A 19,305-nucleotide genomic window follows, 5' to 3' on the forward strand; every position below is an offset into this window, starting at 1 on the left:
GGCATTCATGTAATTTCCTGTTTTTAACACCAGACGAATTACAGAATGGAGATGATCTGACTCCAGCAGCTCTGAAAGAGAGAAAAATGTGAATTGTAAAAAATCTGTAGGAGGTTTTTTTAAAAAAAAAAACCTGTACTGTAACTTTTGGTGCAGTACAGGTGTCTGATACCTTTTCCTGCAGATGTCAGAGTGCAATGGATGTTTTCATTTCATCCATAAAGGGGAAAAACTCCTCCTTTAGCACAAGACCATTGAGACGCTCTTCATAACTAACAGAGAGAGAGAGAGAGAGAGAGAGAGAGATGATATTTATTTACTATCACATATGCATTTTAATTCAGTGTTTTCTTATTTCCCATAATGCAATGCATTTCTACGCAACAGTGCATGCATCTAAATCACTGGAAGGTTTGACACTGTTGTCTTCACTGCAAAAACTGTCACTCTCAAAATAAGTCAGATAATCTGATATCCAGCCAAAATGTCCACAAAAAAAAAAAAAAAATGCCAGTGGGATAAGAAAAACTTACTTGGTTAAAATTCTCAAAACTAGCAAAATGTCTAGGCACTGAATAATCAAAATGTGCCTTAAAACTAGACAGAATTCTCATTTTAAAGTTAGCCTCTGTCTTAAAATAAGGAAAACAATCTTGTTCCTTTGCTTGGACGATTTGAAATCCATTGCCTTTCCTTGTAACTGGTTAAATACAGCTTGATATTAGCTGGAAAAACTTAATAAGAAGAGGTGAGATACATTTTCCCCCAAATAAGACATTTTTTCTTATGTTGAAAAAATGCTTGGCAAGATTATTTTTCTGTTTAGACAAATATTATGTCAAATTTTCTTTAAACAAGACTTTTTTCCTTTCTTAGATATCAGTTTTTGCAGTGTTTATTCTGAGCTATTTGTGTTTTTGATTTTTTTTTTTTTTCTGGAATATTGGAGCAAAAATGCAGTGAACAAACATTATTGACTGTTAGAATTTGCCTTACTGATGGTCCCCTAAATTCGGTGAACTTAGGATAACCAAATTCCTGAAAGATCTAAACTAATAACATTAAACATGTGAATCCATACTGAGAAACACACAAACCAGAACTCTTCTAACGATTTCACGTGCATGCACCGTTGCTTAGCGATATGTTGCATCATGGGTAATAATAAAACAGAAATATTTCACTTACCTGGGAATCTTGATCAACATTAGCATAAAAAGATCTGCCTCAGGGAGTGCAGAGGGATCACCCTTGAAACCAATCATATCCTTCATCTGAATAAAAACACAAAAAGGTGTTTTTATGAATGTAAAATTACAAGGAACAAGCTTGATATCATGCATCGCGTCAGAAAAAACAACATACTTCACTTTCATCTGGCAACAGTTTACAAAGCTCCCTCAGTTTTCCAGAACCAAAACTGGGACCATTTCCTGATTGAATTGCTTCAATCATGTCTTTCACAGGCCTGTGGACAAAGGTGGAGATAAGAAATCAGTAGAAACCACCTTCAGAGGGAAGATGCTTCACAGTGTGTCCCTGAACCGACAGGCTGCTGGGACCAACAAGCCCCCACCTGTTCAAATAACTGAAATTGCAACACCAAGTTCATTCCTCACAAAATCTGTTACACAGCTCGAACGATGAGCCTTGCTTTCTGAAGAAATATGTGCGAGAAATTTAAACACACTCAGAAAATGCTAAGAAACACAATGGTCTGTAAAAGAGCTGACATGTTCAGACCTCCAGTTGCCATATTTCAATCTAACCTCCCTGTTTTTGGTTTGGAGCTGAAAGTGGAGCACTTTGAGTGGAAATACAAATTCAGAAATTCTTTGAGGAAATGGTACGAATATCACAAAGAAGTTTAGTAATTTGTCAAGTATTTCAGAAAGTGAAAATTTTACACATTGTAGACTCATGACATAAACAAAAAATGTTACAAGTATTGTCTTATTTTAATTTGATAATTACAGCCTACAGCTCTAAAACAAAGTGCATCATTTCACATTGACAAACTCACAGTTTGTGCAGTATAAATAGTATAAACTGCTATGTCTGGTTCAGTACACACAACCACACTCCCCGGAAGACTGTTGACTTGACAGTTGTCCAGAAGACACTCATTGTCACTTAAGCCTCAGAAGGTCCTTGGTGAAAGGGCCAGCTGCTCACAGAGTGATGTATCAAAGCATATTCATGGAACGCTGACTGGAATGGAAAAAGTATGGTAGCAAGAGATGCACAAACAACAAGGATGACCACAGCTTCAAGAAGTGAAGGAACACTGATTCAAAAATTTGGAGGAGCTTCACAAGGAGTGGACTAAGGCTGGAGTCAGTGCATCAACAGCTACCACACACAGAGATGACCAGGAAATCACTAGCAAGTGTTACATTCTGAATATCAAGCTACACCTGAACAAGAAATAATGTCAGAAGCACCGGGCTAAGGAGGAAAAGAACTGGACCATTGTTAAGTGGTCCAAACTCCTCTTTTCAGATGCAAGTATATTTTGCTTTTCCTTTAGAAATCAAACTCTCAGCGGAGATGCACAGAGTCAAAGTTGCTTGAAGTCCAGTTTGATGTTTCCACAGTCAGTGATAATTTGTGGTGCCATTTTTTTCTCAAAATTCTACACACAAACCCCATAATGACAATGTGAAAAAGGTTTTACAGATTTTTGAAAATTTATAAAAAAAAAAAACAACAAAAACAAACAAAAAACTAAGAAATCACGTGTACATAAGTATTCACAGCCTTTACCATGAAGCTCAAAATTGAGCTCAGATGCATCCTGTGTCCACTGATCATCCTTGAGATGTTTCTACAGCTTACTTGGAGTCCACCTGGGGTAAATTCAGTTGATTGGGCATGATTTGGAAGGCACATACCTGTCTACATATAAGGCCCTACCTTTGACAGTGCATGTCAGAGCACAAACCAAGCATGAAGTCAAAGGAATTGTCTGTACACTTCCAAGACAGGATTGTCTGCAGGCACAAATTTGGGGAAGGGTACAGAAACATTTCTGCTGCTTTGAAGGTCCCAATGAGCACAGTGGCCTCCATCATCCATAAATGGAAGATGTTTGTATCTGCCAGAACCTGATAGTCACTGTCAGAGCTCCAGCATTCCTATATGTAGAGAGGAGAACTTTTCAGAATGACAACCACCACTGCAGCAATCTACCAATCAGGCCTGTATAGTACAGTGGTAAAAGTCACATGGCATCTTGCCTGGAGTTTACCAAAATGCACCAGAAGGACCCTCAGACCATGAAAAACAAAATTCTCTGGTCTGATGAGACAAAGATTGAACTCTTTGGTGTGAATGCCAGGCGTCATTTTTGGAGGAAACCAGACACCATCCTTATAGTGAAACATGGAGGATGTTTTTTCAGCAGCAGGAACTGGGAGACTCGTCAGAATTGAGGGACAGGTAAATGCAGCAATGTACAGAGACGTCCTGGATGAAAACCTGTTCCAGAGTGCTCTTGACGTCAGACTGGAACGACATTTCATCTTTCAGCAGGATAATGACCAGGGGCAGTCCTGGAGGCGGGCCGACCGGGCAGCCGCCCGGGGCGGCACGAACGTTGCGAAAAAAAAAAAAAAACCTGTACAAAAAAAAAAAAAACGGGGGGGGGGGGGGGGGGTGTTGTCCTAACGGGGGTTCGTGGTTACAACGCGCTCAACTTTTCTTCAGAATCAGCTTCTTATGGCTTTCCCCTCACTCATTCCCGCAGCTTCACAGTACGTTAAACAGAGTTCAACAGCGAAGCAAAGACTGCAGCGAAACGAGACGAGTCATTGGATAAATGCTGGGCTTTGTCCCGCCAATCGGACGCTCAGCGTGTCTAGGGTCTATGGGGCAGTGGGCGGGCCTCGGCTGGCCCGGACGCTCAGCTTCTGCATGATGATGGATGATCTGTCTGAGGCTGAATCCCCTTTTTGATTGACAGCGAATGAGCGAAATCAGCGATCTTTTGGTGTAAACATCCGTGGGAGCATTTTTTTAATTTTCATTCTGTTCTGAGTTGAACCGGAGACTTTCCTAATCCTCTTAGGAGCATTTTCTTTGTTAAAAACGACTAGCGACAAATCGAGCTTCTATTTCTGGTGTGTTTTGTTTTGTAGCTGCTTGTGTTTGGAGACTGACTTCTATCACTCTTTCTGACTTCTATCGCAGTTTCTGTCCCTACCGAGCAGCGGGTGCTGCAGAGCCTCTCCACCGTCACAAAGCAACTCACAGGCGGACAAACTTCACACTAGCTTCGCGCCAGTCCCAGCTAGCGAGCGAGCTAGGTAGCAAGCTGCACATAATGGCAGACAATTTGAATGTTGTGGACCGGATTTTGGCGAAGCCATTTGATAGTCTTCCTTACGAAGAAGCCGTGGCTGCTGTCATGGCTTCAGCTCTCAATGGTTTGCAGGCCAAAGTTAAAGCAACAGCCCCCAGTGCAATGTTTGTGCATTGCTGTGCACACAGACTGAATCTGGTTCTGTCTCAGGGGGCTAAATGCTTATCTGAGTGCAGAATATTTTTTTGCATCACTCTCTGGGTTTGCCACATTTTTCTCAAAATCCACAAAGAGGATGTCTTTTCTTGAGTCTGCAGGCTGCTCAAGGTTGCCCAGAAATGCTCCTACTCGATGGAATTTCACATCATGGATAGTGAGCACTGTGGCAAACAGTTATGATGCCCTCCTGCAAACATTTGAGATGATCATTGCAGATAAGTCCATGGATGATGACACATTAGACTGTGCCAATTTCTTTGTGTTTGTTATTGCAGTAGTCATTAAAACTGGAAATTTGTTCTTGAAAATAGCTGTTGTGAGTTAATTTGTGGGATTGTGGGTGTTCTGGACAAAGTTAGTGTTTTCATGGGTGGAGTGGAGGTGGTGGCCATGTTAGTGTGCGCGGGGGGCGCACGCAGGGGGTTCTGCCCGTTGAGTAAATCACTCTAGGACCACCACTGATAATGACCCTAAGCACACAGCCAAGATATCAAAGAAGTGTGTTCAGCACAACTCTGTGAATGTTCTTGAGTGGCCCAGTCAGAGCCCAGACCTGAATCTGATGATGATGGAGCTTGAGAGGTGCTGCAAAGAGGAATGGGCAAAACTGCCCAAACAAAGATAGGTGCACCAAGCTTGTGGCATCATATTCAAGAAGATCACAAGCACCTCAATGTGCACTGGACACCATCAGCCAGGTTGTTCATGATATGAGCGCATGGCTTCATTCATGTCAGTAAATTATGTAAGTAAATTACTCCTTGTTTATGTCCATGGCCATGGTTCATGTTCATAAAGGAACATAAGGAGGATAATTCTTGTATTGTCCTCACTTTATAACAGGAATTCAATATTTTACCAGGCAAAACGAAATATATTTGTTTTGTCCTTTCCAACTGTCACGGCCCTGGCCTGTGTTGTTTGGTTTGGAGGTTGGGGAGGGCTTGTTTGTCTTTGTGGCCACTCCTGCCTCTGCTTTCTGGCCAGGTGCTCCTGCTTCACCTCCTCCCTTTTTGTCTGGCTGTGGCTAAACCTGTGTCTGATTGCGGCCTCATTAAAATCTGAGTGCAGGTGTGCGTGGAAGCACTTCTCCTATCTCCACCACGCACACAGGGCTTGGACTGTTGGAGACCTGCTGAAGCCAGGCATGGACTTTTAAGTTCTTCTGTTTATTTGATTAATTTACACTTCCACACGCACTGCAACACTTGCACACATACTGACTCACATGTACATGTTATTTTGTTTAAATAAATATTGTTAAACCTGTTCCATGTGTCGTCTCCCTCTTTTGTTACTCCCTTATCGAGCAGGGGTGACTTGACAGACTGTCAAGTCATCAGGCATCAATTACACATCATAAGAATAATAATAATAACTTTATTAATCCCAGGTGAAATAGTTTTGCCAGAGTGCCAAACGGTAACCGTAAACATTGCTTTTTTTTTTTTCTTTTTGTGTGGTTTTTTTTTTGTTTTGTTTTTTTACAGTGAGAACAGAATCATTACCAGTAACATGATGTCTACATTTAAACAGTGTTGCCAAAGTAACTTTGAAACATTACTTATACTTACTTTTTACAGTTACTTTATACAGTGACTTCATTAGCAGCTGCGGACAACTTGACGGCAGCGCTGAATGTAACTAATAAAGTAGCTAGTAATCTAACTTGGTTATTTTTAAGACTGAGTACTCAGAAAAGTAACTATTAATTACTTTGTTGATTAGTTACTTTTGCTGATTACTCAATATTAAGAGTAACCAAGTTAGATTACTAGTTACCTTATTAGTTTATTAGTTGCAAGTTGTCGGCAGTTCTTAATAAAGTAACTGCATGAGCTGCTAATGAAGTAACTGTATAAAGTACCTGTATAAAGTAACTAAACAGTAACTATAAAGTAACTTTTCAAAGTAACTGTGGCAACACTGCATTTAAACAGTACATCATTGTTCTTATAAAGTTCTGTGCTCTCATTGTTTTGTCCTAACACATCTTCATTGATTGTGTACATTTTGACCAACATGTGATTGCGAATGGTGCTGGTGTGAGCACGATGTGGTATCACACCTCTCACGTGCTCGCACTGTGTTTGTGTACATGCACATGAGCGTGCACAAAACCATCTCTGCGGATCGTTCACGCCTGTCCAACCGTGTGTCCCTCCCGACAGCAGCTGGAATTTTTCGCAGTTTGCCAATTCAGTTTTTTTCTGCCTTTTTTGGCCAGTTTTTCACCGGGACCTGACATGCTGAATCCAAGAATCTAAGGTTTGGCACCGTTTCAAACGTGAGGGAGTCAACTTAGCCTCGTACATAAAAAAAAAAAAAAGAAAGGGCTCAGAGGAGCGATGCATACCCTGCACATGCATAGAATACTATGCTAGACATTTCAAGATAGGAGGCGTGGTAGTACTGAGACTAATTAACTCAGACATTATTAATTTAGTCCTCCTGGTTGCAGATATCCAGGAAATGTGTTTTTTCCATACTAGTTGTATTATTTTATGATATTTGGTGTCATAATGACCATCACATATGCTATGTAATGGTAAATGGTAAGCGCTGGACTACCTCTCTAGCCATCTCGCTTATGGCAATATATTGGCAATTGCGACATCAATTTATCATGTCTTTGTGGCATCATTATAATATTGCTCATGCTACTGATATGTGCTTTACATTGTCTCTTTCAATCCACTGGTTCAAAATATCATGGAAAATGTGCATTTAGATATATACTTTTGACATCCTCAATGTTGAGCTCTGACCAATCTGCTCCACAAGTTTATCATGTGGAGATATTCATCCAAATATTCATAAAGTTTGGTGAAGATCTGGTTACTTGTTTCCAAGTTATATTATATGCAGACATACACACATAAGTGATAGCAATGAGGACGAGGGAATGAGGATCAAAATCATCATCCATGTATTTAAAAAGTTGGGTTGGGATGGACATCCATGCTGTCCAATGAGTTTCTTCACCCATAATATGTGTTTATTACCTCCGCCAACAAAGTTGGAGGAGGTTATGTTTTCTGACCCATTTGTTTGTCTGTTTGTGAATAGCCTGAAGGCGACAATTTTTCATATATCATTATGAAATGTTTACTGAATATTCATATCCTGATAGGCAAGAACCAATTCAGTTTTCAAGGTCAAAGGTCAAAGTCAGGAAAAAATCTTGGAATATTGGAAAAATCCCTATCTTTAACATTGAACAAATTTTCAAAAACAAAACTGTCAAAAAAGATCTTATACTTGAGGGCATTATGTAGAATGGTATCCTTTATCTACTGAAGGTTGAGCCAGATCTGGTCTTTTTACAGATTTTGTGGCCATTTAAATTTAACATTAAAAAACCCATTTAATGTATATTTTACATTATATCTTAATCAAATGTGGCCCTAATCACTCTCATATTTGAAGGTGTGGTGCAGAGTGGCAACTCACTATCGCCTGACAAAGTTTGATTCAGATCTGATCCGGATTGTAGATTTTGTAGACATTGAATTTAATATTGAAAAGCCCATTTGGTGTACATTTTGCATTATATCTCAATCAAAATGACTCAGTCACTCTCATTTTTCTGTTATGGATTTACCTACACCACCAACATTGGATGGAGGTTCCAGTTTTATGCCTGTTTGTCTAGCTTCCAGTTACAGTGAGGAAAATAAGTATTTGAACACCCTGCGATTTTGCAAGTTCTCCCACTTAGAACTCATGGAGGGGTCTGAAATTTTCATCTTAGGTGCATGTCCACCATGATTTTTTAATAATTTATTTGTATGTTACTGCTGTAAATAAGTATTTGAACACCTGTGAAAATCAATGTTAATATTTGGTACAGTAGCCTTTGTTTGCAATTACAGAGGTCAAACATTTCCTGTAGTTTTTCACCAGGTTTGCACACACTGCAGCAGGGATTTTGGTCCACTCCTCCATACAGATCTTCTCTAGATCTTTCAGGTTTGGAGTTTCAGCTCCATCCAAAGATTTTCTATTGAGTTCAGGTCTGGAGACTAGCCAGGCCACTCCAGGACCTTGAAATGCTTCTTTCGGAGCCCCTCCTTAGTTGCCCTGGCTGTGTGTTTGGGGTCATTGTCATGCTGGAAGACCCAGCCATGACCCATCTTCAATGCTCTTACTGAGGGAAGGAGGTTGTTTGCCAAAATATCACAATACATGACCCCATCCATCCTCCCTTCAATACGGTGCAGTCGTCCTGTCCCCTTTGCAGAAGAGCACCCCCAGAGTATGATGTTTCCACCCCCATGCTTCACGGTTGGGATGGTTTTCTTGGGGTTGTTCTCATCCTCTAAACATGGTAAGTGGAGTTCATTCCACAAAGCTTCTGTCTTCTCCCATGCCTCTTCTGGATCATCCAGATGGTCATTGGTGAACTTCAAACGGGCCTGGCCATGTGCTGGCTTGAGCAGGCGGACCTTGCTGCCCTGCAGGATTTTAAACCATGACAGCATCATGTGTTGCCTAATGTAATCTTTGTGACTGTGGTTCAGCTCTCTTGGAGTGTGATTGATTGAGTGTGTGAACAGGTGTCTTTTGTACAGGTAACAAGTTCAAACAGGTGCAATTAATACAGGTAAAGACTGCAGAATAAGAGGGCTTCTTAAAGAAAAATTAACAGGTCTGTGTGAGACAGAATTCTTGCTGGTTGGTAGGGGATCAAATACTTATTTGCAGCAGTAACATACAAATAAATTATTTTAAAAAATCATACATTGTGACTTCTGGATTTTTTTTTTTTTTTTAGATTATGTCTCTCACAGTGGACATGCACCTAAGATGAAAATTTCAGACCCCTCCATGATTTCTAAGTGGGAGAACTTGCAAAACCGCAGGGTGTTCAAATACTTATTTTCCTCACTGTATCAGTCGGAAACCAAGCGCCAAAAGCAATGACAAATTGTGCATAGCAAAGATAACCAAAGTTCTGTGAAAATGATCTGAAAAAGAATTCAGAAACCAAAAAAGTTTTGGAAAAAAACAGAGACACCACCATAAAAAACTTTGACTCAAGTGCATGAACTAAATACATACACGTGACATTTGATCACATCTAATTTAGCTTTTGTTAGATATCTATGCTGAGTCCATATTTTATGTTAGTGATCAAGTATTTGCCTTTGTTATTTGATTGGAAGTCCCTGAGATCTGGTTTAAAGTTTAACATAAGAGTTAAGTTTCACTTACATTAAGCATCTGCAAGTTTCAGATACAGGGAGGGCTCCCCCTATCTGTGAGAGCCAGTAACATATAGACTAAACCACACCCACTGTAATGCCCACATTGTATAAACATGTTGTGCAAGTTATGTGCGTGGTATTTTCACAAGATGGATGCCGTCTGTGAAGACCCAGGCCTGGTTTTCAACGTGACTTTCAATAAATTCAAAAGCAGTATATATTGATGTGATTCTTTGTAAGGGGAGTAAGTTACAAAAAGAACCTGGGGAAATTACATTATGAAATCCACTTCTAACAGGAATTTGACCTTGAAAATTTTTTCCAAAGTAAAATTTGGTGGAATTGGAAACTCGTGCTGGCGGAGGTTTGCACTCTATGAGCACAGTGCTCCTAGTTATGGCATTGTTTCTCAGCTCAACGTGTTGCTTTTGTTGGCGAGTCTCAGGTGATACATTTACAGTGGTTGTCAGCGACTGCTCTGCAGGCGTCCTCTCTGAGGTAACCTGTTGGAGCTGTAGAACAGTAGATCAGACCCTGTCAGGAATGCTGACTGGGAGAACTGAGCAGTCACATCTCAGAATCAGACATGTGCTCCACTGCTAACACATGACGCAAAACCAATCACAGCTTTGGAACACTACCACTGGACTCACCACTTAAACTGCTTTAGGAAATTCCAATGTTCATGCTCCTCTTGGGACTGAGGATTGATACCTGGGCATGGAAGCAAGCACCAGACAAGGGAATAATCAGCTGCTTAGCAACAGTCACACAGATAATTTACCAACGGGCTCTTAAATACAACACTTTCAAAACAAGCAGCCATCCCAAAAGGTTCAGGTCACTAGAGCTGATCAAATTTGATAATCAGGGCAAATAAAACAACCAGTATTTGGGAATTTTCTCAATGTTTTCATAAAAAGTGGGTCAAAGGTCAACGTAAACCTGATCATTGTATCTATTGACAGGAAAAAATGGCAATAAAGAATAGAAATAACATATTTAATTTCTTCATTCTTTCTTTATTCTGACTGTACCATTTTCCTGAAGTTTTTCTTGCAGACGAATGGACATAAATACTGTTTTTAATGTGTGCAATAAAACTTGCACACAGAGTACAAGTAGGTTTCTGAACATAACAAAATTGCATGTGGACAAGATTACCTGGGGAAATTACATTACCTGAGCAAACAGACAGGAAGAAAAGGGACACTCCACCCTGTTGGCAAGCAGTTGTTTTATTGTTAGTGTGCACCTAACCCTACTGTTTGTCCACCATTATGAGGAAGAATCTCTGTCCAGCATACAACCCCAATTCCAATGAAGTTGGAACAATGATTTACAATGATTACAATGATTTGCAAATCTTCTTCAACCTATATTCAATTGAATACACAACAAATACAAGATATTTAATGTTCAAACTGATAAACTTTGTTTTTGTGCAAATATTTGCTCACTTTGAAATAGATGCCTGTAACACATTTCAAAAAAGCTGGGACAGTTGTATGTTTACCACTGTGTTACATCACCTTTCCTTCTAACAACACTCAATAAGCGTTTGGGAACTGAGGACACTAACTGTTGAAGCTTTGTAGGCGGAATTCTTTCCAATCCTTTCTTGATGTACGACTTCAATTGTTCAACAGTCCGGGGTCTCCATTGTTGTATTTTGCGCTTCATAATGCACCACACATTTTCAATGGGTGACAGGTCTGGACTGCAGACAGGCCAGTCTAGTACCTGCACTCTTTTACTATAAAGCCACGCTGTTGTAAGACATGCAGAATGTGGCTTGGCATTGTCTTGCTGAAATAAGCAGGGACGTCCCTGAAAAAGACGTTGCTTGGATGGCAGCATGTGTTGCTCCAAAACCTGAATGTACCTTTCAGCATTGATGGTGCCATCACAGATGTGTAAGTTGCCCATGCCATGGGCACTAACACACCCCCATACCATCACAGATGCTGGCTTTTGAACTTTGTACTGGTAACAATCTGGATGGTCTTTTCCTCTTTTGTCTGGAGGACACGATCTCCATGATCTCCAAAAACAATTTGAAATGTGGACTCATCAGACCACAGCACACTTTTCCACTTTGTGTCTGTCCATTCCCCGCGACCCGACTCCGGATAAAGCGGAAGACAATGGATGGATGGATGGATGTCTGTCCATTTCAAATAAGCTCGGGCCCAGAAAAGGCAGCAGCGATTTGTCTGTTTGTTACAAAACCTCAGAATTAGTGCATTATTCAACATTAAAAGATGTATGCTATATTTTAACTTTGAACAAATGACAGCATTGACATTAATGGAGTTATTCTATCGGTATTATGTATTTATAAATCAAAACCATAAGTCAGCATGACTTTATTTTTCAAGACCTCCGCCTGACCGGAGTGTTGTAATTGATAGAGAGCTGGCTTTATGGCTGCTCTCAGGGTGCCTCTGTGTTGGGAGCTCTGTAGTAAACAAGAGCTTCCAGCAGGGGCAGAATGTTCAAAGACAATAGTGTGGTCTCAGTGTGGGGTCTGTTACTTTTATATTAGTAGAAGTTATTGTGGCATTAAAACTTAAATTCGTTTTACTAGTAGTTGCAAATGTACCAGAGACAATATTGGAATTTATCTGTTATCGGTTATCTGTAACTTCCGATACATTTTTGGGTGGTTTATTGTTTTATCTTTATCGAAGATAACTTTTCAGTTATCTGATTATCTGTTATCGAAGTTAATTTTTTGGTTATCTGTGCCCACCACTGGCCAAATCACAACAAAGGTGCCTCAGTGCACTTCACACAAGTAAATTCTAACCTTACCAACCCCTAGAGCAAGCACACAGGCAACCGTGGTAAGGAAAAAACTGTCTCTGATGATATTGAGGAAGAAACCTTAGCAGACCCGACTCAAAGGGGTGACCCTCTGCTTAGGCCATTCTAACAGTCTAACAGTCTAGGTCTGAAGAACATGCCTCTATTTACTGCTCAAGAAATACCATATATTTTAATGTATTGGTAAATAACTGTGGTTAAAGTATCACTGACCATTTCTCCCTTTGAGGCGGAGGCTGTCAGGCCCCTCATGCTTTGGGCCTTGAGCTGCTGTTGGCCCTGCTTACGGCTGAACAACTCCTTCATGCGGTCTGTGTCCAACTCGTACTCCCCTTGTGTCCCCTCTTCTGTCCAGATGTTGTGTTTCCCTATCACACTATGTTTGGGAAGGGTCTCCCAGTTGAAACTTCGCATGTTGGAGCATTGGCCCTTCCCCATGGCACTGATGCCCATGCCGTGCAGGGCTGGAGGTGGTGGGGCAGGAGGAGCAGGAGGGGGTGGAGGCGGTGGAGGAGGAGGAGGAGGAGGAGGTGGGCCTTCTTGTTGCATTATTTGACAAGAAGTTGCCAGTAGGTCTGAATTGCTGTCATGGACTTGCATTGCTGTCATGGTCTCAGTCACACATTAGCAGAATTAAAACCTGCAAAATATTTTGGGTGAATCGTTAAAATTTTTATATGGCACATTTATATATCATATTCTTTTTAAAGGATGTCACACTGAAATATACAGAATAGGGTGAGAACATCCATCCATCTATCCATCTTCTACCGCTTAGTCTAATTAAGGGTCGCGGGGGGCTGGAGCCTATCCCAGTCATAGAGCTCGAGGCGGGGTACACCCAGGACAGGACGCTAGTCTGTCGCAGGGCCACAAATAGACAAACAAACAGACACACCCACACACACACACCTACAGACAATTTTAAAGATTCCAATCCACCTAACCCGCATGTCTTTGGATGTGGGAGGAAACCGGAGCACCCGGAGGAAACCCACACAAACACGGGGAGAACATGCAAACTCCACACAGAAAGGCCATGGGAATTGAACCCACAACCTGCTCGCTGAGAGGCAACAGTGCTAACCACTAAGCCACCGTGCTGCCAGGGTGAGAACACTTACAGTAAATTTTGCTGAATAAAATTTACTTTGCTGGGATAACATTTGTCCCAGTCTAAATAGAGTTAAATACACTCTATTATAGAGTGAAATCAGCTCTACCGTCTTGTCAAATCAAGTATTATTACTCCAATAAGAGTTGATTTTACACTGTGATAGAGTATATTTAACTATATTTGGACTGGGACCAAATGTTATCCCAGCAGAGGAAATTTTACTCAGCAAAATTTACTGTCTAGAGTGCTGAGTAATAGATGACACTATCACTTTCTGGAAAAAATGCATCATCGTGTAATACCACTGATGTTAGTTTGAGACCAGTAGTCTATGCAGAAAACCACTTTTTAATAACTCACACAGTTCCTGAGATATGGTCAGTAATGCATTTTAGATGATGACTTTAGGTTTGACCTTGACATTAAACCTATGAACTTGCCATTACCTGTGTTGAGACCAGAGACCACCGAGTTTATCCACCAGCTTTGATTGAAACTACTATTTGTGTTTTGGAGATAGCACCACAGAGACACAGACAGATTTAGCCTCTTTCTAGTTCATGGCAAAGTTAATAACCACAAAGAGATGCAGTGTGATTAGTATGACACCTGGAAAAAGTTCTGCCTACAGGATGGTTTTAACTTCTGTGCTGCTGCATGGCACTGCAGCTCAATCAAAGTTTGGAGAAGGTCTTGAGGCTGTTTGTTTTTACAGTTACATCACCACTGGATGGAAGTGTTACATACCAGCACCAGAGACAATAGTAGGAAACAGCTACCACATATTGTTCTCAGGAGAGTCCCAGCCTTGTCCCAATTCAAGGGCCACGTCCTTCAAAGGCCGCATGCATCATAGTGGTGCAACTAGGCTGTCCTATTCCGAAAGCTCCTTGGAATGCGGGTGATGAATGCAGCCTTCTTTCCATCGAAAACGAAAGGTACAGCAGGTGTACCCTTCATCACCCAAACAATCCCAAGAGTAATTGCATGGTTTAAAAAATCCCAAGAAAAAACTGTGGGTACATTAACAAAAAAATTAAATTAAATGAAATTTTTAAAAAGTTAAAATTCAGACCCCATATGTACAATTAAATATTGAAAAATGATGACTAAACTAGGGCAGCATGGTGGTTTAGTGGTTGGTACTGTTGCCTCACACGCTCCAGGTGCTCCAGCTTCCTCCCACATCCAAAGACATGCAGTTAGGTGGATTGGAAACTTTAAAATGTCCATAGGTGTGCATACGGGTGTGAATGTGTTTGTTTGTCTATATGTGGCCCTGCGACACACTGGCATCCTGTCCAGGGTGTACCCTGCCTAACGCCCTATGACTGCTAGGATAGGCTCCGAACATGCCGTGACCCTTAATTGGAGTAACCAGTTGATGATGACTGAGTTTGTGAGTGATTACTAAACTACAGGTTACGCCCACTACACTAGCTTGTCGCAGACAGCTGTCAAGTTTAGTTGGTGACAAAGGCCAGGGGTGTGATAATCTAATGACGCAATCACAACTGGTCCATGGGCTAGACAGTCTCATTTTGAAACAGATAGTTCAGCCTCTGCTGTCTCAGAAGGCCACATGCACAGAATGCAGCCTTCAACGGGTAATGGCCACTGACGTGAGACGCAGCCATTGTGTGTTATTTTGTTGTGGTTCAAGCCTGTCACCTGATTGGGGATGCACATCAGCGCATCAAAATACTTCTGTGTTGCTTAGGTATTTACAAATTATTCTTTGAAATACACTTCCCAATAAAATGAAAATGGAGACAAAGCATTGCAAACCTGATTCCATTTCTAGAGAATGTCAGACAGTCATGATATCCATCAAGAGGATGGCTATAGGCTGCCCTTTGGACAGTACCAGAGGAGAAGATGGTGAAACACTGAAACACAGGTCCTACATGACTAAAAAAAAAAAAAAAATAGACAAATTGTTTGCTAAGATGCTTCACTTATTCCAAGAATGTTTCACAAGTCTGGAATCAGCTGAATTCAGTGGCAGCCATAAATTCACAGTTCCAGTTGACATGTCTCAGCAGTAGGTCCTGAGAGACAATGTGAAGCCTCTATCGATGAGTAAATCATTTGTAATTAAATAGTATGAGTGATGTTATGATGTCAAAAAGACATCAAGAAATTAGGTCATAATTGCTTGAGAAACACTTTTCCAGGATATCTCTAGAACTAATAAGGGTAGAGAGGTGACAAAAGCTGGTATCAATCACCTAATCATTTGTCATTACCTGGAGTAAGTGGCATCACACAAACGTCAAGAAATTACATCACTGTAGTCTGAAATACATGGGGATGGACAACTGAGTGATTCTGTATATTTTCTTCAGCAAAATGTCCAAATATTAGGTTTTAAAGTAAAAAATGTTGCAATGCTACAATTTACCAAGAGATTAATTGCAGTTGACTTAATAAAAATACTTTCAATCAATCAATCAATCAATCAATTTTATTTATATAGCGCCAAATCACAACAAACAGTTGCCCCAAGGCGCTTTATATTGTAAGGCAAGGCCATACAATAATTACGTAAAAACCCCAATGGTCAAAACGACCCCCTGTGAGCAAGCACTTGGCTACAGTGGGAAGGAAAAACTCCCTTTTAACAGGAAGAAACCTCCAGCAGAACCAGGCTCAGGGAGGGGCAGTCTTCTGCTGGGACTGGTTGGGGCTGAGGGAGAGAACCAGGAAAAAGACATGCTGTGGAGGGGAGCAGAGATCAATCACTAATGATTAAATGCAGAGTGGGCATACAGAGCAAAAAGAGAAAGAAACACTCAGTGCATTATGGGAACCCCCCCAGCAGTCTAAGTCTATAGCAGCATAACTAAGGGATGGTTCAGGGTCACCTGATCCAGCCCTAACTATAAGCTTTAGCAAAAAGGAAAGTTTTAAGCCTAATCTTAAAAGTAGAGAGGGTGTCTGTCTCCCTGATCCGAATTGGGAGCTGGTTCCACAGGAGAGGAGCTGAAAGCTGAAGGCCTCTGCCTCCCATTCTACTCTTACAAACCAAGGAACTACAAGTAAGCCTGCAGTTCTGAGAGCGAAGCGCTCTATTGGGTGATATGGTACTACGAGGTCCCTAAGATAAGATGGGACCTGATTATTCAAAACCTTATAAGTAAGAAGAGAATTTTAAATTCTATTCTAGAATTAAACAGGAAGCCAATGAAGAGAGGCCAATATGGGTGAGATATGCTCTCTCCTTCTAGTCCCCGTCATACTCTAGCTGCAGCATTTTGAATTAACTGAAGGCTTTTCAGGGAACTTTTAGGACAACCTGATAATAATTGAATTACAATAGTCCAGCCTAGAGGAAATAAATGCATGAATTAGTTTTTCAGCATCACTCTGAGACAAGACCTTTCTAATTTTAGAGATATTGCGTAAATGCAAAAAAGCAGTCCTACATATTGTTTAATATGCGCATTTGAATGACATATCCTGATCAAAAATGACTCCAAGATTTCTCACAGTATTACGAGAGGTCAGGGTAATGCCATCCACGTAAGGATCTGGTTAGACACCATGTTTCTAAGATTCTGGGGCCAAGTACAATAACTTCAGTTTTATCTGAGTTGAAAAGCAGGAACTTAGAGGGCATCCATGTCTTTATGTCTGTAAGACACACCTGCAGTTTAGCTAATTGGTGTGTGTCCTGGCTTCATGGATAGATAAAGCTGGGTATCATCTGCGTAACAATGAAATTTAAGCAATACCGTCTAATAATACTGCCTAAGGGAGCATGTATAAAGTGAATAAAATTGGTCCTAGCAACAGGAACCTTGTGGAACTCCATAATTAACTTTAGTCTGTGAAGAAGATTCCCCCTTTACATGAACAAATTGTATCTATTAGACAAATATGATTCAAACCACCGCAGCGCAGTGCCTTTAATACCTATGGCATGCTCTATCTCTGTAATAAAATTTTATGGTCAACAGTATCAACAGCAGCACTGAGGTTAACAGAACAAGCCACAGAGATGAGTCCACTGTCCGAGGCCATAAGAAGATCATTTGTAACCTTCATAATGCCTGTTTCTGTACTATGATGAATTCTAAACCCTGACTGAAACTCTTCAAATAGACCATTCCTCTGCAGATGACAGTTAGCTGTTAACAACTACCCTTTCAAGAATTTTGAGAGAAAAGGAAGGTTGGAGATTTGGCCCTATAATTAGCTAAGATAGCTGGGTCAGTGATGGCTTTTAAGTAATGGTTTAATGTACTGCCACCTTAAAAGCCGTGGTACATAGCCAACTAATAAAGATAGATTGATCATATTTAAGATCGAAGCATTAAATAATGGTAGGGCTTCCTTGAGCAGCCTGGTAGGAATGGGGTCTAATAGACATGTTGATGGTTTGGATGTAACTAATGAAAATAACTCAGACAGAACAATCTGAGAGAAAGAGTCTAACCAAATACCGGCATCACTGAAAGCAGCCAAAGATAACGATACATCTTTGGGATGGTTATGAGTAATTTTTTCTCTAATAGTTAAAATTTAGCAAAGAAAGTCATGAAGTCATTACTAGTTAAACTTAAAGGAATACTCGGCTCAATAGAGCTCTGACTCTTTGTCAGCCTGGCTACAGTGCTGAAAAGAAACTTGGGGTTGTTCTTATTTTCTTCAGTTAGTGATGAGTAGTAAGATGTCCAAGCTTTACGGAGGGCTTTTTTATAGAGCAACAGACTCTTTTTCCAGGCTAAGTGAAGATCTTCTAAATTAGTGAGACGCCATTTCCTCTCCAACTTACGGGTTATCTGCTTTAAGCTGCGAGTTTGTGAGTTATACCACGGAGTCAGGCACTTCTGATTTAAAGCTCTCTTTTTCAGAGGAGCTACAGCATCCAAAGTTGTCTTCAATGAGGATGTAAACTATTGACGAGATACTCTATCTCACTTACAGTTTAGGTAGCTACTCTGCACTGTGTTGGTATATGGCATTAGAGAACATAAAGAAGGAATAAAGAAGGAATCATATCCTTAAACCTAGTTACAGCGCTTTCTGAAAGACTTCTAGTGTAATGAAACTTATTCCCCACTGCTGGGTAGTCCATCAGAGTAAATGTAAATGTTATTAAGAAATGATCAGACAGAAGGGAGTTTTCAGGGAATACTGTTAAGTCTTCAATTTCCATACCATAAGTCAGAACAAGATCTAAGATATGATTAAAGTGGTGGGTGGACTCATTTACATTTTGAGCAAAGCCAATTGAGTCTAATAAAGATTAAATGCAGTGTTGAGGCTGTCATTCTCAGCATCTGTGTGGATGTTAAAATCGCCACTAATTATCTTATCTGAGCTAAGCACTAAGTCAGACAAAAGTTCTGAAAATTCACAGAGAAACTCACAGTAACGACCAGGAGGACGATAGATAACAACAAATAAAACTGGTTTTTGGGACTTTCAATTTGGATGGACAAGACTAAGAGTCAAGCTTTCAAATGAATTAAAGCTCTGTCTGGGTTTTTGATTATTAATAAGCTGGAATGGAAGATTGCTGCTAATCCTCCGCCTCGGCCCGTGCTACGAGCGTTCTGGGTTTGTGACTCGGGGTGTTGACTCTTTAAACTAACATTCATCCTGCTGTAACCAGGTTT

The 19,305-nt window shown here is 40.6% G+C and overlaps 1 protein-coding gene across 1 annotated transcript; it reads right to left on the bottom strand.

The window, feature by feature from the left end:
• Nucleotides 1-187: 187 nt before the first annotated feature.
• LOC117509015 (FH2 domain-containing protein 1-like) lies at nt 188-13,014 on the bottom strand. The gene is made up of 5 exons (XM_034168834.1): nt 12,771-13,014; nt 10,386-10,446; nt 1,366-1,468; nt 1,189-1,274; nt 188-272 (listed from the first exon to the last, which is right to left on the bottom strand). The coding sequence occupies exons 1-5, from the start codon at nt 13,012-13,014 to the stop codon at nt 188-190; spliced, it is 579 nt and encodes a 192-aa protein (XP_034024725.1).
• Nucleotides 13,015-19,305: the final 6,291 nt, after the last annotated feature.

This window comes from Thalassophryne amazonica, chromosome 4, assembly GCF_902500255.1.
Source record: "Thalassophryne amazonica chromosome 4, fThaAma1.1, whole genome shotgun sequence".
In the NCBI taxonomy this organism is placed as follows: domain Eukaryota; kingdom Metazoa; phylum Chordata; class Actinopteri; order Batrachoidiformes; family Batrachoididae; genus Thalassophryne; species Thalassophryne amazonica.

Coding starts and splice junctions, on each gene's coding strand:
- LOC117509015 (XM_034168834.1), bottom strand. CDS start 13,014: ATGGGCATCAGTGCCATGGGGAAGGGCCAATGCTCCAACATGCGAAGT. Junction 10,447..12,770: donor CTCAAAGGGAGAAATGGTCA/GTGATACTTTAA, acceptor TTCCATGCCCAG/GTATCAATCCTCAGTCCCAA. Junction 273..1,188: donor ATGTTGATCAAGATTCCCAG/GTAAGTGAAATA, acceptor TCTCTCTGTTAG/TTATGAAGAGCGTCTCAATG.